Source organism: Nanorana parkeri, unplaced genomic scaffold (assembly GCF_000935625.1).
Source record: "Nanorana parkeri isolate BGI_ZX_2015 unplaced genomic scaffold, ASM93562v1 scaffold571, whole genome shotgun sequence".
Lineage (NCBI taxonomy): Eukaryota > Metazoa > Chordata > Amphibia > Anura > Dicroglossidae > Nanorana > Nanorana parkeri.
Genome location: NW_017306839.1, coordinates 468,531 through 494,096, shown reverse-complemented (window position 1 = coordinate 494,096; position 25,566 = coordinate 468,531). Strand labels below are relative to the sequence as shown.

At 45.8% G+C, this 25,566-nt stretch overlaps 1 protein-coding gene across 2 annotated transcripts in view; it reads right to left on the bottom strand.

Annotated features, from left to right (window-relative positions):
- Positions 1–2,494: 2,494 nt before the first annotated feature.
- HMGCS1 (3-hydroxy-3-methylglutaryl-CoA synthase 1) overlaps positions 2,495–25,566 on the bottom strand; it is a 24,822-nt gene continuing 1,750 nt past the window's right edge. Inside the window, exons 1-10 of one of the 2 annotated variants that reach the window (XM_018562306.1) lie at positions 18,189–18,320; positions 11,669–12,126; positions 10,047–10,172; positions 9,300–9,464; positions 9,033–9,201; positions 7,001–7,171; positions 6,801–6,907; positions 5,173–5,298; positions 4,014–4,177; positions 2,495–2,826 (exon numbers count right to left, since the gene is read on the bottom strand). In XM_018562306.1, coding sequence (XP_018417808.1) covers positions 2,740–2,826; positions 4,014–4,177; positions 5,173–5,298; positions 6,801–6,907; positions 7,001–7,171; positions 9,033–9,201; positions 9,300–9,464; positions 10,047–10,172; positions 11,669–12,116 — 1,563 coding nt within the window. In that variant the 5' untranslated portion in view covers positions 12,117–12,126; positions 18,189–18,320 and the 3' untranslated portion in view covers positions 2,495–2,739. Of the gene's footprint in view, positions 2,827–4,013; positions 4,178–5,172; positions 5,299–6,800; positions 6,908–7,000; positions 7,172–9,032; positions 9,202–9,299; positions 9,465–10,046; positions 10,173–11,668; positions 12,127–18,188; positions 18,321–25,566 lie in introns of those variants that run through there. The other variant, XM_018562307.1, reaches the window with a different exon arrangement.

Below are 25,566 nucleotides of genomic sequence, written 5' to 3'. Positions count from 1 at the left end.
CCTGCGATCCAGAAGATTCTTCACAGAAGTGTATGACATACACGAGCAGCAGGCAAGGGTTTGCTTTGGTGCGGGACATTTGGAATAGCAAAGTATGGACGGAAGTCTTGGCTTCGTCGTGGATCCATGTATAGAACATTTTTCATTGACAGTCTCTTTTACAATCCTATTTAGCATTCAGGTTCACTGGTTCAGCATCCACCAAAGCTCACTATTTCCTTGTAGAAGTTTCCTCCATGAGATAGTTTTCTCTCATATTCCAAAAGCTTTGTTATATGGGACCTCCTAAACTGGACCTGCCATCTCTGACTGTGGTGGTGGTGGGAAGGTATTGTGCGTCAGGTCAGACAGGAATGCTCTTCGTACAGAAGGGAAAGCTAGTACTAAAGACACAAGGAGCCGAGGTGCGTAGGAAGTGCCTATGCTCTGTCCCATGGCCATAAATCAGTGCCGATCTAAAGCCAAGACGTTCGCAGGGCAAACAGCTCTGCAAACATGTTAGAAATACACCCCAGGAAGTCAGTCTAATGGCAGATTCTGTCTCTAGTGAATTCAGTTTTCCATGCAGTGCTTGCACTTGCCTCCTGAAACCATCCATACATACTCTTAGATGTTAAAAAGAAGATCAGTCTACTCTGTACTTCTTTATGTGAGATTTCCTTCTGAAACATACCATTTACCTCAGCACAGTGCATTTTAAGAATTGGTGCTTTAGCCTGCAATCAAAGTCACCTTGGCTCAAAGAGGACACAAAATAATATTGACCAGCAAGCTGCATTCTTAGGACTAAGGCTCCAGCCAACAAAATGGCTGCCATGACCAAGCTGAGGTAACAGGTACATGGAAAGGACCAGTAAGCCCATGTTGCCGTATATAAAAGAGCAACTAAAACCATACGTACGCATCAGAATTGTGTACTACACACAACTGTCGTTCTGTCAATGAAATCCATTCAGAGACCACGGTCTGTACTCAGTACTCCATGGCCGATACCATAAAACTAGTCCACAAATCAGCTGTACAGGACATTGTACAAAGCGTGAACTGTCAAGGTAAAGGACATACTTTTATATATATAATATATTGACTAGAATATCAATTACAAATCATTTCTCAGTTTATTGATGTAATAGAGCCAAGTCGTTCGCCTGGTCAGGTCTTTACCAGAATCTGGCAACCCAATGGAGAGATCTTCCCCAAACCTGGTGCAGCTATGGCAGGCCAACGCAGGCTTTTTAACCAAGGTAGTGTGTTCACCAGCCAGAGTTCTCCATATATTCCTATTGAAAAATAAATTAGCACCCTATAGGAGGGCACATATAAAATGGATAGGATTGTCTTAAGCTGCTGACACCATTGGCTCGGCTAAAAGCGTTGATCAGTCTGTCAAAAATCACACGGTACATGGTGGTTCATCTCTCTGCTGGGATCCCAGGCAGCAGTAAAGACCCCCCAAACCCCATGCCATCTAATATGGAACATCCCAATTTTCAGTTGCTCTTTCATCTTGGCTTGGTTTATACAAATTGGCTCCGATTCCACCGTTACTGGTCCTGCTATAGAAAAATATATACAAAGCAGAAAAACAAAAAATTACCAAAATAAGTCGTTAATTTACATTAAATTTTCTACATTTTTCTTTTTACAAACTAATAGGGCTGCAACCCAAAAAATTAGCACCACTGTGATCAGCAAAGCTTCTGCCTGGGGAGACGTTCAACAACTGTACATACAAAAAACTCAATGAAGCCAGTAATGAGGAAATAAATACTGTACGAGGTACGTGGCCTGTCATCTTCTAAACAGTACACGATCGCCGTTTGTCTACTGCGGAACCGAACGTGTAAAGTGCTTTAAAATGACAGGACACGGGCAATCCATGCTACCACCTCCATGGCAGAAAGTGGCCAGAGTGCCGGAAATCTAGACTCTGTCCGAGATGAGAAGTATGAGGGGCTTATATATTAAATCCGTGCAAAGAACATTATACTCAGTGCTTTCAATTAATGTAGTCTGAATACTGAAAAAGGATTTCTGAGTGGCTGATATGACTAGCAACATAATGGATTTTACCTGAGCATTCCAAAAAGTATCAGATTGGTTCCTGTGGGGTATTGCACATTGAACTTTGCCTTATTGAACAACCCAAAAAGTTTGGAGGACAGTAAGGCTAAAAGGGGTCTACTTATAAAACGTTGACAGAGCATCCATCTCTGTGATCAAGTCACTCCACATTATGGCCACTAGATGGAGCCAATGAGCCCATGAAATTCCCATGCTCCCCGGCTCCATCTAGTGGCCATAGAATGCTGCGACTCTCATTCACAGAGATGGTCGCTCTGTGAATGTTTTTTCAATAGAACCCTTTAGCCTCAAATTTTAGGCTCTTTCAATAAGGCAAAGTTCAATGTGCAATACCCCCACAGCAACCAGATACTATCCTCCACCGATTTCAGAATGGTCAGGTAAAATCCGGTTGCCGGCTCTGTGCTGCCTTTTGCACTGAATTACAAAATAAGCCCGACCATGCGCTAAACGAAAAAAGAAACTAAACACGTTAAGCATCTAATCCATTCCCCTTCCTTAGACGGTATAAAATATTTTGCAGACAGGCGAGCTTTAAGCTCTTAGTATTTACAATAGCTATTAATAGCCCCTCTATAACCGATATCATTTCCGACTGGAAAAGGTGCTGGCTGTCAGCGAGGATGAAATGCGTGGATCCGGCAGGAGTTCAGGTCAATGTTCTCCGTTGCTCACAGAGATGGCCTCAGTTTCCACCGTTGTGGGGATTCTTGGCACTTTCTTAGCAGGACTTGGGAAGTGCTGTGGAACAAAAGTAAACTTGTAAGTTTGCACAAAGACAGCAAGTGACAGTAAGGACTGACGGCTAAAGCATACTGTATGCCCCAACTAGAAAGGCCTGAAGAACCTCTGACTGCAAATATAACTACATACAGGAAAACAGCATTAGCAGGTAACAAAAAGATTTAAACTGGGAGAAGCACTGATGACCCCTATAAGGTTCTCAGAGGACAGCAGGAGCAAGGAGAAATGGTTTTAAAATGTTCTTGCTCTTCAGTAAGCTCTCTTTAGTGTCTGTAGCATCTTCATTCTATGAGAGTGTACATCCAATCTGATGACAGCTGCTCCGCTATAACAAGGGAGAATGTCAATTTAAACAAACCAGAAGTGTCTGATTCTAGAAGCCCGTCCTGGCCATTTTGGAGCCAGCCATGTGTTTAGTAGGCTGTATATGTTAAATGCATGTAGGTTGTGTGCCACCAACACACAGAGAGCCTTGTGATATAAGGAGCAGTTACTGTGTAGACCAGGCATCCTTTTTAAAGGAAACCTGGGACTGAGAAACTGAAAATGTTAGGTTCCTGGCCACCGCTGGTTTCTATACCAGGAAGCAGAGTCCTGATATGCACGCTTGTTCCAGTTGAGTGACTCGAGTGTTGATGGTACTGGCTCAGGGTGACAGTCAACCAGCATTTTCAGAAGGAGACGTCAGCATTGGCAGCCTCCTTATTCCCTCCACACAAGTTCCTTTAAACAACCTCCATTTACACAAGTTATATAGGACCTAAATCATACAGCCATCGAATGCTGGAGAAAGGGGGAAATTCTTCTGATCGCTACACAAAAAGCGTGATCTACTGCGTCTTTGAAATATACAGCTACAGAAAACAAATCAGGGTATCTGACAATTATATGGAGATGGTTTGAACAATTGCACTTCAAGCATTCCCAAAATATTATATATATAAACAACCTCCATTTACACAAGTTATATAGGACCTAAATCATACAGCCATCGAATGCTGGAGAAAGGGGGAAATTCTTCTGATCGCTACACAAAAAGCGTGATCTACTGCGTCTTTGAAATATACAGCTACAGAAAACAAATCAGGGTATCTGACAATTATATGGAGATGGTTTGAACAATTGCACTTCAAGCATTCCCAAAATATATATATATATATATAATTACAGCCAGCGTCCCTTACCTCGCTAGCACTGGTTGAATGGACAGATTCCAGTGCTGCTTCCAGGGGTCCGTCGTTCAGTATAGAGGTACGTGCATAATACCTCCTGTGCTTCTCGTCCACCCGCACCAAGTACCATGTACCTGCAAACAGGTCATCCACCGAGCCCTGAGGTATGTAATTTGCTGCAAAGGCAATAGATATGGCAATAGGTTCAGCACAGGGGTGAAATGGGGAAGCAGCATTCCTACAAAGCAGCATCTAAGCAGTGTACATTGACTTGCTTTCGGTTCTACCTTGTTCCTAGCCGAACACAGATTTTGTAGCATAGTATAGTGACACGGGGAATAGACAATTCTTCTAATTGCCTGACAAGATGAAGGTTTAAATTACATTTAAAAGAGGTTTTCCGCTATGAAGAAAAGAGAAGCAGCCACCCGTTTTCTCCATCTCTAGCCCAGCCAAGCAAATAAGATCCTATTAATACTCAGTAATGTACCTCGCCTTCAGAAGGCCACGGGTACTATAGAGTATTGTGTAACACAAGCACAGCCTGCCCTGAGAAATGCACTGGGAAGCAACTCAAAAGAGGCAATCAGCTGCCAGCACTGAGACTTGTGCCAATAGGTGGCTCTGCAAAAACCGGACTTTTTTCTTACTGAAAAGTGCAAACAAACAAACCACTGTCAGCACAGTTATAGAAAAGTTGTGCTAAACTGGTGCAAGTGTGATCACGCCTCAAAACCAAATGTGAGGGACAGATCCTCATCATCAACAACTGACGGGACTGCTGCTATCCTAAAAGCAGCCCATAGACTTAGAACAGTTGGATTGTACCTGTTCTAAGGCCATAACCTTTTAAAGCAAGTGGTGGGGGTGGGGAGCAGAGCGAATGGTCGTCAGTGGTAGGGATCATCAGTGATCACAACAAATCTCTATTCAGTCTGATCCCTCATCCTCTCTGACAAGGACTACCAACATCCAGGAGAACCCACACACAGGAGGTTTTCACCCACATGTAGGCACATTGGGCTGCGGTCATCTCTTATCCATGGATAACAATATTGGATCCAAATTTCCTTTGTAATCTACCTCTATCTCATTTTTTAAACATTTTTATTATGCAACAGTGTGTGTCTCCTTCCAAGATTAAGTTCTGGAAAACATGGCAGACCCATACCTAAATGGTGAGTCTCTTCCCTTAGCTTCATGTTGTCAGCAAACATGTTGGGGGAGACATTCCTCCTCGAGTCCAGTCTTGCTTTCAGATCCGACAGGCTGGATGTCAGTCTGTCCAGAGAGGAGCCTGGGGGAGATGAACAAAACACAATTCAGTTTAGCTGAAGGAAGACTTTATTTTTGCTTATTTTCCTGCAATATAACGGTACACAAGACCTTCACTATGAACATCATTATGTATTATGCTGAAGGATAGGCGTAAATTTAGTACTGTGAAGTTCTCCTTGTGACCTCCTTCTCGCCCTGCACTTTTCTATCAATATGATGCAAAAAAATACAGTACATAAAACCTTCACCAACAACTTTATTATGTATGTATTTACATGTCTGAAAGTGAATGACACAGCCCAAGAGTACATTTTGTGCTATGAAGTTTCTCCTCTCACTACACTTTGTTGTTGTATATTAAAATGTCCATAGACAAACACTATTTATCTGGCAATCATTTAAAGTCTATGTGGTGCCAAGACTAATTAGTAGGGCTGTTACTGATTAAAATTTTCGTATTCGATTATAACGCACATACAGATCCAACTACATTGGCCTATACACAGAGCACAGCAATGGAGTAATAAAATGAACTAGGATCACACTAATCCAGCACGTTATTAATCTCACGTGCCCCACTCAATATGGCCGCCGCTTGAGTGGGGCAACTAGGAATAATAACGTGCTGGATTAGTGTGATCCTAGTTCATTTTATTACTTCATTGCTGTGCTGTATGTGTATAGGCCAATGCCTTGGCTGGCGCTCGTCAGAAAGTTTCTTGGGCAAACTCACCGGCCCAAGTGGCTCCGTCGGCTAATGAAAGGAAGGGGGGGAGGAGTCCGGTGACGTCACGGACATAGATGTCACCGGACTCCTCCCCCCTTCTCTTCGTTAGCCGACGGATCTCCGGCGGGACTCCCGGAAGCCGGCGGAGAGGTGAGTGTTTTCATTAGCGATCAAAATAAAATTTTAATCGATCAAAAAGTTTAACGATTAAATCGAGAAATGAATCGTTAATTTCTGCAGCCCCACTAATTAGGACAGCAGCAAATTGACAGCTTAGAAATGATTATGCCGGAGTCACAGCAAATCAGCCTTAATACAAGGATAAAAAAAAAAAAAAAAAAAAAGCAGCTAATGGGAGACATCAGGAGACATTTACAGTTCCAAAGGAAGTCTATGTCCTTATGCAAAATACTACCCCTCAGTGCAATCACCGGGACAGGAAATGAGGAATCACAACAGCCATACACACACTTTCCTTTTTGCTTTGGTAGAATGGGGCTGCATTTTATTGCTGTATTCCTGTTGGAGATTTTTCCTCACTTCCCATCACAGTGACACAATCATCACAGAAACAGAAAGCAGAGAAAAGTCTCTTCTACAGAGCCACAGACAGCAACACTAAACAAGGTCTGAACCCTTCCCAACACCATCTGATATTAAAAAGTAAGGCTGTGGCTGGAGTAACATTATGAACACACAGAGTTTGGAGATGTTCTCTTTTATAGTGTATCAAACATTGAATTCACAAACATAAAAAAATAAAAAGTTCTCAGCACAAAAGCTGAATTTCTTACCAGGCGTGGCATCTTGAGTAACTCTTATAGAGTACAATGTAGCAGCAAAGCCAGAGCCATATGAGAAGACTCCAATCCTCTGTCCGGCCAGCTCTTGGGGAGAATATCTGGAACAAAATAGCAGAAGGTGAGACTCAGCAACAAAACATTGTGTGATCATCATCATCATCATCATCAAGAGAAGCAGACACAGTACTCACTGAGCGATCACGGAGGCCAGGCAGCCATACACAGAAGGTGTGTACATGTTCCCGTTCTCCCGAGATACCAGCAGCGATGCCTTTGTCTTCTGATTGAACAGCTCTGAGCTGGCCTTCAGAAAAGCCTTTTCCACATCTCTGTCAAAGTATGTGTCCTCCAGCTTTACATCCCTGCCAGAAGACAGAATATATAGATTAGACATCGCCAGTTTAAAAACAAACTTGCATACCTTAGCTATTTCACGCTATATAGCCCACTGCCCTTTACCCCAATAGATGAAGAAATGTTGGGTTGTGCCATCATGTTGGCAGTTCTGGGCTCCCTCCTCCTCCCGATATCTGGGCTCAGCCGCAATGGTGCGGCACTTTGTCTAAGCCAAAGGTTGACACTGCAGCAAAGCCAGCGTCACCTCAGTTGGCTGTGTGCACACTGGCAACTGAACGGAGCCTGGAGCTGCTGGGAGGTAAATATTGTTCAACTTTACAGAGCAGCTTAATAAGCAAGGAACAGAAGGCTTGGATTTCAGCAGATTTTCTGAATCAGAATCATTCAAACCATGGTCGGCCCTGCAAGCAAGCATCACACGGCTCAACAAAAGTTGATTTAAAAATATACTGAGCTGGGTAGAAAATGATCAGCCGAACAGCGAGTGTATATGTGTCAGGTGCAGTCAGTGTCCGGATATTCAAACTGCTGCGGCTGTCTGAATAAAATAGCCAGCAGGGGACAATCCTCTATCCACGCCATTAAGGGTGGATGGAGGAATCGATTGATTTTCTCTTGTGCAGCCTACTGAACGAGAGGAAACTACATTCAGCCCCCAAAAAAAGCGTGGATGGGAGAATCCCCAGCGACCCAACGCCAGGCTATTTTACTCTTCTTGCAGAATAGTCAAATGAACAAAAATGACTTGTCAAATGGGGAGGTACTGGGGGCATTGGGGTCCCAAGGGGGCCACGCACGGCTTGAATTCTGGTCGAGTCACAGGAATTTTCAAGCAGTGTATGGCTAGCTTTCGGTTCTAGTACAGCATTGGGTGGGATGTAAACATGCTCTGGGTTAGAACCCTTCTTAGGTTTGCTTTACAGTAAGGTGCTCCCTCTAGTGGCTGACAGCTGTCAGTGTACAGAATCTGCTCACTGACAGAAGCCAACCGATACTAGAAGGAACAGTGAAATACACCCAAAGTGCCCCTTATTGTGGGCTCTTTAGGTAGAGAGGTAAAGTGAGCTAGAAAGACACCAAAGTTAAAAAAAAAGACAGACATAAGAGACTAGAGAGCTATGTATGCTGCAGCATTTTCAGGTACAGATTAAAAGGTACGATCAATACAGTGCAGGCAGGTAACACCAGTATAGGACCCCATTCCGATTTGTGACTCGTAGGTTTACAGGTAAGTACATCAACATACCAGTTCAGAGAATTGTGCTACACAACTACTTCAAGTCTGGAAAATACCAATAATTTTGTAAAGTGCGGTTTTTGAACACCAATGAGATGTCTATATTTTATTCATATATAACCCAACTTTGTAGGGTTAACATCTTGCTATCTGAAACAAATTACTATGGTTTGCAAAAACACTTCTGCAGCGTACGCAATTACTACAATTGAGCACAGTTGCGCCTTCATAAAACAAAAGGAAAAAAAAAAAAAATCTGCCTATGTCACTGGTGGGTAAATAATATAAAACAAATGTATTTATGCCATCGGGCCAATTATCATCAGAACTACTGGTTCATAGCACATATCCAGCCCAATATTTTACAGCCACCCACTCCTACCTGAACAAATCTGTTTCAGGCTTGCTGGCCATCATCAGTGCAGTATAAGGACACTATAGGAGTCTAGGTAGTAGGTCTTGGGGACCAACAAAATTGTAACCCGTTTGGTTATACTGACAAAATACCGAAAAAAAAAAAAAATGTACTAGCTGTAGCACCTCAAACTGGTCCCTGGAGTGCAAAGGGTGTAACCTACTACTGCGCCATGTTCGTCTCTACAATAAATCATATATTAATGAACGCTTACCGGAAGGAGTCCAAGTCTGTATAAGTGCCGCTCTGCGTGTCTGGGTTGGAATCACTAATGAAATCATTGAGCAACAAGCGTGCAAGAGACTTCTGGACCAGCTTGCAGTATGGAGAGTGAAAGATCATGAAGCCAAAATCTTCCAGGGTGAAAGGTTTGTCGGTCTCCTCTGAGAAATAAGAATATTATATCAGTGTCTGGAATGACTAGAAGATGGAAGGTATGGAATCTCTGGCAGGACACAATAATGACATACAACACACCAACCTTTCTGCTCCTGTGCTTTGATCTTCCTGCGGTAGGTGGAATAGCAGCGGTCCAGCGCACTCAGGTAGCACTCGATGGATAATTTCCCATCCACGACAGGATACTCTGACACCATGTCAGGCTTGTAGAAGTCGTAGGCATGCTGCATGTGTGTTCCACGTAGGCCTATTAGAGTATGGAAGAAAAAGGAAGCCATTATGAAGGCTGACTGTGCAATAAGTCTTGATGACCTTTTACCTATTAGAATAGCAGCAACGTTATCACATATTAAACCCAGGAGAAAACAAAAAGTGTTGAAATACAAGAGAGACGCTACAGAGCATCAGCTAGCTGTACTGCTTCCCCTATGCCATTCCGGAGACACTGAATACTGAGTGCGTACATGAAATATTATTAAAGGGTATTATTGATTTCAAGCAAGCACTGATACTCATTAACACAACGCCTCAGGAAGTCCGCTGTACAAAACGTATATACACTATGCTCCTGATTTAAAGGGCTCGAGTGGATGGGCAGACGCAGCTTGATTTTAGGGCCATTCAGTATACATTAGTAATCAGTTTAGGACTCTTCTGAGATCATTCACATTTCACGGACAAGTTCATGTGATCTGCAGCCGGCCTCCTCCTAAGCTGCAGCAACCTGCTCTTGGACTCCCATGGGCTTGTATGTAGAGAGAAGCAAACAATCATTCCTGTACAGCTTACTTCTACTGTTTACATGATTTTGTTTTTTTAAATCACAAACCTCTTTCTAAAACGAGAGTGGCATTTGGACCCACAAGCATGGCAACAGCTCCGGCTCCTCCAGTTGGCCTGGCACTTCCTGTGGCGTAAACAGCGATGTCCCCAGCGACCACCAAGGCGTAGCGTCCTGCAGAGAACAGACACTTCCATGAATTACCAATCTTTACCACAAGCTGATCAATCCTACTATGCACGGAATAAAGCTACGAGACTACAGGCAGTCCCCGGGTTACAAAACAAGATAGGGGCTGTAGGTTTGTTCTTAAGTTGGAACAGGTACATGTTTTAGGTGTAAGTCCAGCCAAAAAAACACATTTTTTTAGTTTTGGATAGTACAGGGAAGGGTTAAGCCCCGTAACATTTGTTTTGCTGTCCTCACAGTGGCTCTAATCTCAAATCATACTAACCAAAACTAAAAAAAAAAAAAAAATTGCATGAAGTTCTACTTTAAGGCAACTTGGACAGATGTTTGTACAGCTTCCTGTAATGTACTCCTCGTCTGCACGGCTAACAACTTCCTGTAATGTACAGGAGGTACAGGACTACGAACCAGACCCACTCCCCGTCTGCACGGCTAACAACTTCCTGTAATGTACAGGAGGTACAGGACTACGAACCAGACCCACTCCCCGTCTGCACGTCTAACAAATTCCTGTAATGTGCAGGAGGTACAGGACTACGAACCAGACCCACTCCCCATCTGAACATCCAACAACTTCCTGTAATGTACAGGACTACAAACCAGACCCACTCCCCGTCTGCACGTCTAACAACTCCCTGTAATGTACAGGAGGTACAGGACTACGAACATCGGCGCGAGTACGGTAGCATTACAACTAGTGGAACAGCCCGGGACCTCCGTTCATAAGTACGAGTCGTACATAACTCGGATGCGAAGTAACTCGGGACTGCCTGTACACATATATAGTTACTTTGGCATTTGAAGCCAAAAGTTTATTTTGATCCTTTTGGATTGATTGGGTGCCTTCTGAGGTTTATTTTGCTGTGCTACCAGTAGGGGAATCCCCTCTCTATATAGATCCTGGTGACCACTGTCTCAGACAGAAAGTGACAAGAAAACCAACATTCTAGTTGCCTTCAGAACTAGCGATAAGCTCATTTTCAGTCACAATTTGAGTTTGTTGGAACCTGAAAGTAAGCAGTCAGTGCCGGCCCAACCAGCTGCTGCCAGGGCATTCCCTGACTGTGTGTAAACAAAGGGGCGGGACGATAGTGACATAATTGACCTTATATGACCACATGCCTAGAATAGGTCAATGAGGTCACCAGCCTCCCGCCTTTTTGCCGACAGGAGATTTAACTATTCCCAATTTGATCTCCTACAAGAATGTTGCCTTTAGATATACCTTATGCAATCAAAGCATTGATATATAGTTGTCTTTCTGATCACATGATAAGAATAAAAGTCTATGTGAACTAAGTTTCTCTCGTTTTTTTTTATACATGAGCCTCACTGCAGGGAGTCACTTTTTTGCAGACCCTTACAGCTATAACTGGTCATCCAAAACCAAATCTAATCCTTTGACCCAACAATGGCCATCATCTCCATATGGAGGTGACCAGAACCAAAGTCTGTCAGTGAAGGAGAATTATGTCACTCACCGTCCCAGGAACTTGACTCCACCCAGTTGACGGCATTGAAGAGGGCAGCAGTGCCTCCGTAGCATGCGTTCGTCGTGTCTATGCCTTCTACGTCTGTATTTCCAGACTCTTCAAACAGCTGCATGAGGACAGTTTTGACGGACTTGGACTTGTCAATAATGGTCTCTGTTCCCACTTCCAATCTTCCAATGCAGTCATATGAAAGGGTGTTCCTCTCCATCAGCTTCTGGACCGCAGTGAGACACAGCGAGTTGATGTCTTCTCTGTCTGAGCAGAAGCCCATCTTGGACTGGCCCAAACCGATGGTGTACTTTCCAGCGCCGACCCCATCGAACTTCTCCAGCTCCTCCTGATCAACATACTGAGCTGGGAAGTAAATCTCCAAGGCAACAATACCGACATCCTTAGGCCAGGAGGCTTCGGCGGAGGCAGGAAGGGATCCAGGCATGGTGGTCAAGCTAGAAAGCAAAAGAAGAAAAAAAAAAAGTGTTACATTTAAATGCAGCAAACCAATTCCTGTACTGATACATAAAAGTGGACCTGTCATGTCATCGCTAACCAGCAAAGTACAACCGAAGCCCAAACTTATTTCCCCATTTTGGATAGAGTGGAGAGGGATTAGAACACTTGTCAAGTTTATATTGTTATGGTGTCCCCATTAGGTAGATTCATCGTCTCTATTTGTCCCGGTGACCGCTATCTCCGAAAGGTAAAAGGAAATCCCAATTTTTGGGATGTCATCAGAACAGGAATAGATGGGAACTCTTTCAATGGGGACACCAATTCTGGTGACCCTGCTGACCCCCGGGGATTTCCCTCTCTTTGGAGGGCTTTCCTCTCTTCCTGTTGTGGCTATTGCACCGGAAGTAAAGAAAAATCTCCCCAATGGGACACAGATGGCAAAAAAGGCTGACAGGGGTTATAACCCTCCCTTACTCTATTTAAAACGAGCTGCAGTTCTACTGTAAAGGCTGTGTGAAGGAATAGCAGAGCCACCTAGGGCCTATCTACTGAAAGCCTTGCCATGTTTCTGGTTCTCTCCAGGATCTGGTTCCCTGTCCCGTTCCAAATCATACACAGTGCTGTATAAAACAGATCCTTCAATATCCTCCTATATAAAGTGCCAGGGGCACTTTATATTTCTCTACTGGAAATACCAATGGGGTGCTGACGTGCGAGTGCTTCCTGAAGGTGTAGCAGCAGGTAGTATACTTGGGGCTGTATAAAATGGTGACGGAATCCCCGCAGCATTATAGATTCATAGTAAAAGCAGAACACAACAACACAGAGGTTCAAACTGAATTAACTTTAGGCAAGCTAGCAGCATGTCCGTGTGTTATGTTCACCGAGCCCTCGTCAGGCCTACAGGATTTTTCTATCCCAAATAATATTTTATTGTTAATTCCCAATTAAGTCTTGTGCACATGGCTGGAAATGGTCGGACAGTTTACTAATGGGTGTGGGTGAAGGTCCTTCTCCGGCCCCGAGGGCACGCGACCCGTCTCCGAGGGCACGCAGGACTTAATCATTCTAGATAAAGAGCGGTGACCAAAGGCAAAGCACACAAACACTGCTGGACTCTTGGACTAGCCAAAAGGACACAAATTTAGAAAACAGGAAACGAGTCCACATAACTCAGACATAGTGAAGGCCACAGAGCTGACATTCTATTACACTATGAAGAACAGAGACATCATGTAGCAGTGAGGTCACCATATCATAGCGCAGGGCTCAAAATTTCAAGTCCTGAGCTACTAGCCAGGCCTTAAGAGTTACTCGCCACCAGTTGCCCCACCTAACCCCAACCCTGCCTCGGCCTTAACTCCGCCCCTAAACCCACCCTCTTAAATTATCTTATGAAATTACACTTTTAAATGTTGAAGGCAGAATAAAGTTACAAAAATAAATATTAACAACAACAATATTAAGATAAAGCAATGTAAACATTGCGGCCGTCCACATCCCCACATATAAAATAAATACCCTCCCCCCTGTTCTCTGCCTCCCCCCATATAAAATAATACCCCATCGTTCTCTGCTCCTGGATCGCGTACCTGACTATGAGAGCAGCCGCTCCTTGCTGTCCTGTCCTGGCTCCGTTCCTTTTCGGCCGGAGCTCTGCAGTTCTGAGCTCCGTTCTCTGCAGTAAGGTCTGCAGACCTTACTAATCCATCCTTGCGAACGGGGTTTCAGAACTGTCAGAGCTCCGGTGATCGATCGAAAGTAACGGAGCCAGGACAGGACAGCAAGGAGCGGCTGCTCTCATAGTCAGGTACGCGATTCGTGACCGCGTGCCTGACTGAATTTCCACTCGCCCTCTATTTATTTCCACTCGCCAAATGCGAGCGAGCGAGTGGAAATTTTGAGCCCTGTCATAGCGTGTGCAATGGGTGAACTTTGCATAGTATTGGCCCAGCCAACAAGTGGCCATCTCCAGCTTGTACAGGTGACCAGTCTATAGAGAAGATTAGGGACTTGTTCACACCATGTCTGTTGCTCTGTGTTTGTCCCCGCTCCAGCACACAGGTATGGTGCAAACATTGATTTCTATGTGCTCTGTACACACAATACATGTGGCATGAAGAAACACACAGCACAATGGACATGGTGCGAGTAGCTAATTAAACCTCTAAACCCTTAATTCTCAACTGGTGGGTCGTGAACTAAAACTGGGTCGCGCATGCTTTCCACTTTTCTAGCCGAGAGGCTCCTCAGCCTCCCCCTAGCGCCGCGCTGTAAGTGCTCACACCAAGCAGCCATTCAAAATATGCTGCCCGAGGGGGTGACTTGAGGTGGGGTGGGCCGGGGCTATGGCCGCAAGGGAGCTCCATCCATACATGCATTGCTTACAGCTCCCTCACCTGTCCTGTAGAGGTGACTGGACCGACGTTACATTGTGGCTCCCGACACCTCTACAGGGCAGAGTCCCATCACAGCACAGCAGCCCACACTGGACACCAGGCTGAGGATCCACTCCAGTTCTTATAAGATAGGGAGACTGGGAGGACCTAAAAAAAAAAAAAATTTGGGGGAGTGTGTGTGCGAGATTGTGTCCGTCAGTGTTTTTGAGGGCCCATTCACACCAGTACAGTGCATTCATCGCACATTCCCATGTGAATAATGCACTTTACCATGCAATCACAACTACTGTGCGTTCTGGTGTGGGAGGTGCATTGCCGTTCATTTGAATGGCACCCCAAACGCACCTCCCACCCACAGTTCAATCGCCCGCACCAGAACACGCGGTACCGCAATGCCATGCGCTACATTGCATTGAGACTTGGGTCGCAACTTAATGACCGAGGACAAATGTGGGTCCTGAGGTTATACAGGTTGAGAACCACTGGGCTAAACTACACTTGAAACTAGGGATGTCCCGATACCGATACACATACATATATATATTTTAAAAAGAGGTTGATTTATTTAATATACAAGTGTATGTATTTATTTTAATAATTGAAATGGACAGCGCAAGTGCAGTGTATAGTTCGCGAACTCGACGAGAAGGGCACGCAAGCGCAGTGCATGGTAGTTGAACTGGACAGGAGCCGTGAGAAAAGGGACACAGGCGCAGTGTGGGGGTGTAAGGCTCGGTGAGTGGCAACGCATGCGCGGAAGGTCCTTATGTGTAGCTGACCTACTGGCAGTACCCGGATGCAACGTCAGAGGTTCGCAAGGTCGATGAGTTCTCACTGTCGACAGAACACCGGCGACTGCCCAGGAGGACCTGTGGGCAATCGCAGGCCAGTTAAATTAGGACCCCACCTGGAGCTCCTCCCATCAGACCAGCGCCGACTCGCCGCTGCTCTCCCGCACAGCGCGACCTCACCAGCGAGGCAACTAACAGTGAGTGAGGGCCTGGGGTCCCTCATAAGAACGATTATATTAGCAGGGGAAAATAGTAAATTATTGTCTGCAGTGTGTGCTCTATACGTACTACATATAGAGTACACACTGCAGCAATAGATTTACTATTATCCCCTGCTAATATGAATGGATTAAATGATCCATAGTACATAATAGTACATAACATGTAATTGTAATACTAGGGATCATTTAACCCATTCATGTTAGTTGAGGAAAATTGTAAATCTATTGCTGCAGTGTGTACCGTATATACAGCACACACCTCCACTAAAGGAATAGAGTTACAATTCTCCCCTGCTAACATGAATAGGTTAAATGATCCCAGAGGCACATGCATGATTGGATTTGTAGTTTCACTACAGCTGTGTGAAAGCAAATACAAATGTTTTATTGTTCTAAAACAGTCTTAAGTCAGTCAAAGTTCTTCATAATCATAAAGAAATTGGCCTAAAATCATTAGTCTGCATTGGTTTTTTTAAAATGCCACCTGTCCCTTTAAGAAAAAGTATTGGTAATTGGTATCGGCAAGTACATGAGGTGGGAAGTACTTGGTCTTGAAAAAGTGGTATCGGGACATCCCTACTTGAAACTGTTCATTTCTGCACATTGTTCCTTCACCAGTTCATCTTCAGGCCCTCCAAGGACAAGTATTCCAGTTTTGGGTGGAACAATTATATGGTGACATCATACAGCTCTTGGAACAAAACCAGACTTCTTGACTGCAGTAAAACCAATTATTATGTACACCGCTCTGACTGCAATACTAACATGTCACAGCGTGCTTTGCTCAGTCTCCTAAAGCCAGCAATTATCAGCTTAATTCCCCTAAGTATGAAAACCAGAACATGTGACATGAAAGAGATCGGAGCCGCGACATGAAAGACATCGGAGCCGCGACATGAAACACATCAGACCCGCGACATGAAACACATCAGACCCGCGACATGAAACACATCAGACCCGCGACATGAAACACATCAGACCCGCGACATGAAACACATCAGAACAATAGAAAAATGTCTCCAGCACATCTTAAGTTGAAAAAGCTAAATATTTTATTGCCAATAGCTGTATCTCATTGGCAAAGTGGGAATCCCGGTAAGGAGTGCGGTATGGTTCCTGTTTCTGAAACATATCAGACCCGCGACATGAAACACATCAGACCCCGGCCAAACCAGACATCCAAAGACAAACCTAGGAAACATTCGCCTGACACCTAGGAGGACACACGTGGCAACAATGTGTATTCACCAAGGACAGCGAAGTGCCACCCACCACAACTTGTATGATGATAATATATGTAATGAGTGCTCACTACATGAATTTTCTTTTCATTGTCACCATCTTTTTATTTTTCTCCACCTTCAAATGCAGGACAAGCTGTCCAGTAACAGTGATAGTTAGAGGGCTTGGATCAAACCATATAACACTGGCGGGGGTGCTCAGTTTGTATTCCCAAATTGCAGTAACTGCTGAGAAGTGTTCTCTATTGCTGGACTTTACTTTGTTTACAGGTCATCCCAGATTACTAGATTAGAGACGGTCCTGTCTGCAGGATTACAACACTGCAGTGACTGAACTACAGGGAGATCAGCGTTGTCACCCTGGAATAGGAGGCAGAGAATCAACTGGCAGGATATATGGGTAATAAAAGGGTCACTTAGGGCTCATTCACCCCATGTCCATGGAGCCGTGTGTCTGCATGACAACCACCATAGCAAGGCATTCCCCTCCCGGCGTCCTCCGATGTAAGGGGGCATTCCCCTCCCGACGTCCTCCGATGTAAGGGGTCATTCCCCTCCCGACGTCCTCCGATGTAAGGGGTCATTCCCATCCCGACGTCCTCCGATGTAAGGGGTCATTCCCCTCCTGGCGTCCTCCGATGTAAGGGGGCATTCCCCTCCCGACGTCCTCCGATGTAAGGGGGGCATTCCCCTCCCGACCTCCGATGTAAGGGGGGCATTCCCCTCCCGACCTCCGATGTAAGGGGTCATTCCCCTCCTGACCACTAGTATAAAGAAACACTACAGTTTATCATCTGGGTTTCTATTCTGCTCATTATTACGGTTCTTTCACTCTGTGATTATTGGTGAAAACAAGCTTTGTGGGTATGGAGCAAGAGTGTGGTGATAAATGATCCTCTGGGGGAGTCATACACTATGTCAGGCGTAGGCAACCTCAGCACGCCGGCTGTTGTGGAACTACAAGCCCCATAAGGCATTGCAAGACTGACAGTCACAGGCATGACTCCCGGGGGCAAATGCATGCTGGGATTTGTAGTTTCAGCACAGATGGAGAGCCAAGGTTGCCTACATCTGGTCTATGTACTCCACATTCTCCATACAAAACTTTTGGCAAATGACTGATCCCACCAATGTACCTGCAGACATCATCATTACCCATAGGGGTTCCTGAAATTGAGTTCCAGGGTCCCCCTGGGGGGTAAAATGAGATAATAACACGTTTTGGTTTGTAAGTCATTTTGTACCCTCCTCCCTGCTTAGCAGTCAGGGAGTTTCCATCTGCTGCTGGTTCTTGCAGTTCCCCATTGACAGACTACCTGGGATCCGGTTAGGTCAGCCTATGCTTCAGAGCACACACGCAGCCACGTTGGCCGACACAAGTCCGGGATTAGCAGGAAAGGTCTTACCGCAGATAATGGTCGGCCAGCTCGCTCGTGTCCCGGTCAGTCCCAGTACAGAGAGGTCACCCGCACATGTCTCATCTCAGCAGTCAGACGGCCCTGCCTGTCATAACAGAGCCGCCGCCCCGTCACCACGCATGCGCACAGAAACTCACTGCGGCAGAGTGAAGGCCGAGCCCCCATCATTGAAGAGGGCAGTGAGGTTTCTTCGAGCCAATCACAAGAAGGCACCGTCACGTGCTTTGAACTAGCAATGACATCACATGGTTGGCGCGGCTTCTCAGGCTAGATGGCGCATGCGCAGTCCCCCGGAGCATCAGGAGAGAACTAAAATCATCATAGGGATCAATTATCCCTGTAAAGAACTTCTATTATATACAGGAGGGGGTTCACCAAGGACTATTCAGGGCTACACTGCGCCTATATTGTGCCATTTATTAAGTTCTTATTTATTTAGAGGACTAGATTAAAAACAACACGTATACTTTAGCATTTTGATGCAGTCTTTGTCTGAGGCGTTTTTCATTGAACCCAAAACAAACATATCAAAACACATATCAACATGCATTGCTGTGCGGTTTAACACGCATCGCAATGCTCTTTATACTTACCACCCTCCCCCTCCGTGTAAGGGATCACAGGGTGACAACGCTGCCCTGAGTTCACTGCAGCTGAAATGGGGTTGTCATCCCTGAGATGAAGGGGTTGTGTACAGGTAGGATCACCAGGTGTTTGATATATGAGGGAACGTGTTAAAAATAAAGTCTGGAATCCTATTTGTTAGTGCAATTTTCACCGGATGATTGTATAAAAAAATAAATAGCTTCAAACACCGCACATGACATATGTGTCCACCGAAAACTGAAGACAGAATCTGGAGCAGCTGCCTGTAGTAACCAATCAGCTTCTCTCTTCAGTTTGTTCAGTTAACCCCTTCGTGACTGACGACGTACAGTGTACGTCGCCAGCATCGGGGCTGTTTAAACAGACTCCCGGCGACTTTTGCCGCCGGTGGCCAGCCCCCCCCGCCCCTCTCCTGGGAATGAGCCACCAATCTAGTGATCAGCCTTGATGACCCAAGAGGGTGTCACCCACCGTTGAGTTTTTCGCCCAGGTTTGGGAGAGGCCACGCACAGCCTACAGGCATGATGCAATTAAACACAACCTCCATGTATAAAGCCCAATCAGTGGTGGAATGCATGGGACATGCTACTGTAAGGGTGCCCACACACCTTACGACAATCGCGGGAAATCCCGCAATCGTACGATTATCGTAAGGTGTGTGGAAGCCGTGCGACCTCTACTACTGTAAGGTCGCACGCCTTTTAAGTTACGGACATGCAAAAACCAGCCGAGAATCGTACGATGTTCGGCGGGTGTGTAGCATGTTCGTAAGATAAAAGCCGGACGGGCCGGTGTGCGCAAGCGCAGACTGCCGTTCGGCATTGCGGTCATCGCAAGCCCGCCCCTCAGGGGGCGCGGCTTGCGATCATCGCAAGTAGGATCTGCCTGTCCAAGATGGGCAGATCGTACGTTTTTTTAATTACCTTACAACCATGGCAAGACAAAAGTCTTGCCATGGTTGTAAGGTGTGTGCCCAGCATAAGGGTGAAGTAATCCTTTAAGACAGAGCTGGACACACCCCAGGAGCCCGGTCGCCAATGCTCCCCAAAAAGGACAGCTGGTGCCTAACTTTAGAGGTTCTCTTGTCAATGGAGCTGGCTCTTAAAACAGAATCCTGCCAGTCCTGGACTGGCTACTGAATTCCATATTGCTTTGCCCAGGCAACTATCAGGGGATTTTAGGGGTAAACTATAACAAAGCAATTAGCTAGAGGGGGGGGGAATGGGGGAGAAGAGTCACCTGACCAGAGATGAGCTTTAAAGTGACACTAAACTCAGGAATTAAACATTTAGGCCCAGTTCACACCTGGGCGTTTTGTAGCGCGTTCAAACGCTCTGCAAAACGTTCAAACACCGAAATCCCATTATTTCATATGTGCAGGGATCCCACCTGGGCGTATTACAGGCCGTATGAACGCGCTACAAAACGCCCTATGCCCAAAGAAGTACAGGAGCTTCTTTGGGGCATATTTGCCGCGCGTATCCATTCGGATACAGCCAGGTCGTCCTCGGAAATGCGTGTTTTTTTACCACGAAACGCGCGACAAACGCGCATATTCGATACGCCTAGGTGTGAACCCGGCCTAAAAATTAATTCAAGTACCCCAACTATTAGACCCTTTCACAACTGTATGGTCACATTTACATGCCGCGTGTCCCAGTTGATTTCAATGGATTGAAAGAAGCACAGCAAAAAAGCTCATGTAGTATTTTTCGGGTTTGGCGTTTTTTGCTTTCACACAAATGCAAAACAAAAATGCAGACGTTGGTGGCCGCTTTTGGGGTGCCATTAAGAATGAATGGCACTGCAAACGTGTTGCACGTTTGTAGGTGTTTCTGCCAACGCGTTTTGAGCACGCACATTTCCACGCAATTACAGAACGTGCAGGTGTGAAATGGCCTTAACAATGATGTATCTTATTTGTGTATCACGCGGCTGTAGATCCTCAAATCATCTCTGATAGGTGCTGACACTGTCCTTCCTTCCGGAGGGTGACTACTTGTCCCCCATGGTCCCTGTGTGTGTTGTAAAGTAGTCACCGCCCCAAGCTCGCTACTCCTGTGATGGACTACAATCTCAATACAAATTAGTAAACTAAACATGAGGTTGTAGTCCATCCCAGGAGTGAGCTTGGAAACGGTGACTACTTTACAACACACACAGGCACCATGGGGAACAAAAGTAGCCACCCTGCAGAAGGAAGGACAGCGTCAGCACCTATTCAGAGATGATTTGAGGAACTACAGCCGAGTGATACACACAGAAGATACCGTATTTTTCGCTCCATAAGACGCACTTTTTTTCCCCCCAAAAGGGGGATCCCGACGCCCGAGACATGCAGTTTCGGGCACCGGGTGAGTAGTAGGAGCCACTGCTCGTTTAATACGAGTGATCTAACGAGATCACTCGTATTAAAACCGAGCAGCGGCGACGATCGAGATAACCATAGAGCAGACGAAGAATGGACGTTCTTCACCTGCTCTGTGTCATCACTGAGACCGTGGCGCTGTAATCACAGCGCCACCTGTTTCAGCGGTGACTTACTGCAGCTTCTGTCATAGAAGCTGTCACAGAAGCTACGGTCTCGAGTGCTCCATAAGGCGCGCCGGACCTCCCTGCGTCCTATGGTCCGGTGCGTCTTATGGACCGCAAAATACGGTACATTTCTGTTAATAATTAGGGGACTTGAATGTATTTTTAAGATTTAATTCCTGAATTTGTCACTTTAAGTCAACAAGAAACAAACATGGCTCCATACAGCCTCATACAGAACTCATTGCAAATCCTCTAAATTGCTTCTCAAATGTACAACAAATGCAAAATCCTCCCGGGAACATGGCTGACATATCAACTGGACAGCTGTGAGAATTGTGCGTGTTGTCCCACAACGTGGACCCGATTCAACCCTCAACTAACCTTCCGGTGGTGGATCGGTACAGAAATTCCGCACATTGACGTATGGATACACAGCCAGCTGGACTCCGCCGATTGCGTTCTAACCTTCCATAGAACTTACCTGCACTGTACAGACAACTGACGACGGAACGCCCGGAGGAAGGGACGCTCTCCTGTACTAGATCGCACGCGGAGCGCAGGCACCGGGCCGTGGTAAGAAGATAATCTCTCCTGAAATCTCTAAACTTGCAGCCTCAGGACTGGAGGCTCGGCATTAAATATACATCCTCTTATTACCCATCTCCCACTAGGAATCGGAATGTATGAACGCCAGATCTTCCAGCCTCTGCAAGAGTTCTGGCATGCGATGATACATACAGTAGAGATTTGACCCTGTTTCCCCAAAAATAAGACCTACCCCGATAATAAGACCTAGTACTATTTTTGGGAATTGCTAAAATATAAGACCTACCCCGAAAATAAGACCTAGTTGTGACCATTCCCAGGGCCGGTGGTGGCATAAGGGGGAACGTGAAGAGCCGCGGGAGAGGCTGTAGAGAGTCAGCAGTGCCAACGAAGCCAGCGCTAGAGGAAGCGAGGCGGCAGCGGAGGGAGCAGAGCCGCTTAAGCCGATACATCCTCTATAGCGCCGGCTCCTGTCACAGGCGGAGTGCTACCAAATGCTCTCCGCCTGTGAGGAATGATAGTGAAAGTGCGCTTCGCTCATTCTGGCCAGCGATTGGTAAGCAAATTGCTCTTGGAGAGGCACGGCACCCCTGATTGCCCTGATCATCATATTTTTTTTTACATGAATACGTGTGAATTGTTGTACATTAAAAAAATAAATAAATAAGACCTACCCTGAAAATAAGACTTTTTTTTTGAGCCCAATAAAATATAAGACAGTGTCTTATTTTCGGGGAAACACACACACACACACACACACACACACACAAACACACTATATACCAAAAAATAAGAGTCTGGAAGGGAAGTTGAACTCTGACCTTCCCTGCAGTCTTGCACAGTTGTACCGGCTCCCCTCCTGGACTAAAAGTTCTCACCCTGATTTCACTGCACACTGTGAGCCTCACCCAGTGTGCATCAGAAGCGACAGCAAGTCAGATAGAGCCCACCTCATTTCCTGGCTGGAGGACATCCAGCATCATCTAGCTTTTCCTCCTCAGCCTGACTGTCCCTGGCCCGCCCCTTTCATTGGATTTCAGTTCTTTCAATCACGGAGGCTCAGCATCACATGTGGGTGCTACCTGCAAAGCCTGACTAGGAACTTCACCAATCAAAGCATAACTCCTAAAGCTGGCCATACACCTTACAATTATCTGCAGATTAACTGTGGTCAGATGGAAAAGGTGCAACAGATTCCTCCATCTACACTTAACTGTGTGGATGGAGTCATCTCCACCTGGGCCAATCTGTTGCACTTTTTCCATCTGACCACAGAAAATCTGCAGATACATTGTATGGTGTATGGGCACCTTAAGAGCCAAGCAACTGCTTGCATCAGGGCTGAGGGCTCTTGAGGAGGAGTAGGAGGCAGGGTGCTGTGGTGTTTTCAGAAAGCTGTGTACAGCACCCTGCCGGCCCCTCCTACCAGCTATGATCTGTCTGCATTGCATAGAGGAGCACAGAGACCTCATGATGACGTCGCTGGGTCTAAAATAAAACTATGTAATAAAAACAGAATTTATTTTAAAATGTCAATGGAAAGGCAAAATATAAGCAGAATAAACATCATCTGGCCAGGAAGGGGGTGAAACACTATGGCCTTTAAGTGGTTAAAGAACTCCAAAAAGTACTCTTTACACCTGTGCTGGTAACATAACCCTGAAGAACGTGCAGAACAAATTGAAACCATGCATTTCTGTTAGAGGGCCCCTCTGCCTCCAGCAGCTCTGCCAGGGGCCAACAAATGGATATGGAATTCAGGAGCCAGTAGGATTTTCTGTAGGAGCCAGGTCCACTGACAGCAAACTGAGAAAAACTCAAACGTTAGGCGCCGGCTGTAATTCTTAAGGAGCATTGGCGACCTGGCTCCTGGGATTTGTCCAGCCCTTAGCTGTACCTATGCAAACTGTCTAAGATGACTGTGGCCGCTCCTTCCCCTTGGCCTGTCTAGCCATCAATAGTGAGGAAACAAAAGACAGCATGGCCTCCGCTTACTTCCTTGAACAGACACAAGGTGCCTGGTTTAGGAGAGCAGCTTCAGAGACTGAAAAAAAATGATCAATCAATTATAATTAGGAATCCAAGTAGCCCTCCCATTAGAAAGTACAGAAACATTTGCCGAGATCTGAATCACTCGGGGCTCCGGGCTCACCCACACCTCTCCTCCCTCCCCGTATATAGAGTGCAGTTTATGCTTTTTTCTATATACTTACGTTTTCCAGAAGTCCTCAGGCTGGTCATGTGACATCCCAGGTCCTTTTTTGGATCGTCTCCAGTCTTCAATGATGAGAACGCAGCACCAACATCAAGGCATCAATATCACTCTCTGCATCATCAAACTATGGGGTTCATGTACAAAACTTCCCAGCCACTAGATGGCGCTGTACTACAGGAATTTCCTATACTCGTCAGCGCCATCTAGGGGAACATTTTAAAAAAATAAACCCCTATGAGTGTAGGGCTCGGCTGTGACACCCCTGGACACTTTGGGGTGATCTAGGGGTTGAAAGAGATTACATAGGGGTACAGTGCTGGACAGGAGGTGAGCACTGCAGCTACAGCGTCTTTTTATATTTTTAATAGGGGACCATAAGAAAAAAAAAAACATTTGGCTAGGAGTCACCCTTTTATTCATTCAGGATTTGTATGCATATCGCTAGGAAGGGAACCCTATATTGAGAAAATGAAGCACGGTCATCGTAGTGGTGGGCACTTCATATGGACTTCTGGAACCGGTTTGTCTGATCCAGGAACCAGCAGCATTTTGTCTTTTCAGGAGCCAGCTCCATGCAAGACAAAAACTTAAAGTTCGGCACCGGCTGTCATTGTGAGGCGCATTGGCGCCCTGGCTCCTGGGATCCATCCTTGCTGTATAGGCATTTACTAATATATACATCACGCTATTCACAAAGCCAAAAATACAACCCACATTATTCACCATTACAGAATTCTTGATAAGGCAAAAGGAAGTACAAGATGCTGGTAATTGTAGTTCCATGGCTAAAAATCAAGTCACAGGCTGACCCCCTGCTGTACGTGCAGAAAACCAGAGGCATGCTGAAACTTATAGTTCCAATGAAGCTAAAAAGCCCCCAGGCTGTGTAATCTGTAAGCTTTGCACAGATCCACAATGGCCAGAAAGACTCATAGCACGGGTGTACAGAATAGCGATAAGGCAATGTTGGCCTCCAGTGAGAGCTGTCTGCTGTTGCCCGTGACAACCAAATTCCAACTCAAAATGGAGAAGTAGATCTGTACTTAGACCAGAGGTAGGTAACCTCGGCACTCCCGCTGTGCTGAAACCACAAATCCCATCATGCCTTTGTTCCAAGGCGTCATGCCTGTCAGAGTCTTGCAATGCCTCATGGGACATGTAGCTCTACACAAGCTGGAGTGCTGAGGTTGCCTCCCTCCGACTTACAGACCATTGGCTGTCATAGCCGATGTCAGGAAATTCTAGTCGTCTGGATGGGAGTCATCAATCCAGAAGACTGATGAAACGTTTTGCCCCGACTTCACTGGCTGCATGCTTGTTCCAGATCAGTGACTCTGACAGTGAGCCAGAGGCAAGCGATGCAACCTTCATTCTCATCAGGTGGAGAGCAATGGCAGCCTATATAGTTCAAAGCCCAACTCCAAGGATTACACAAAATCCACCCGTGCCGTGATCTCTTTCCCC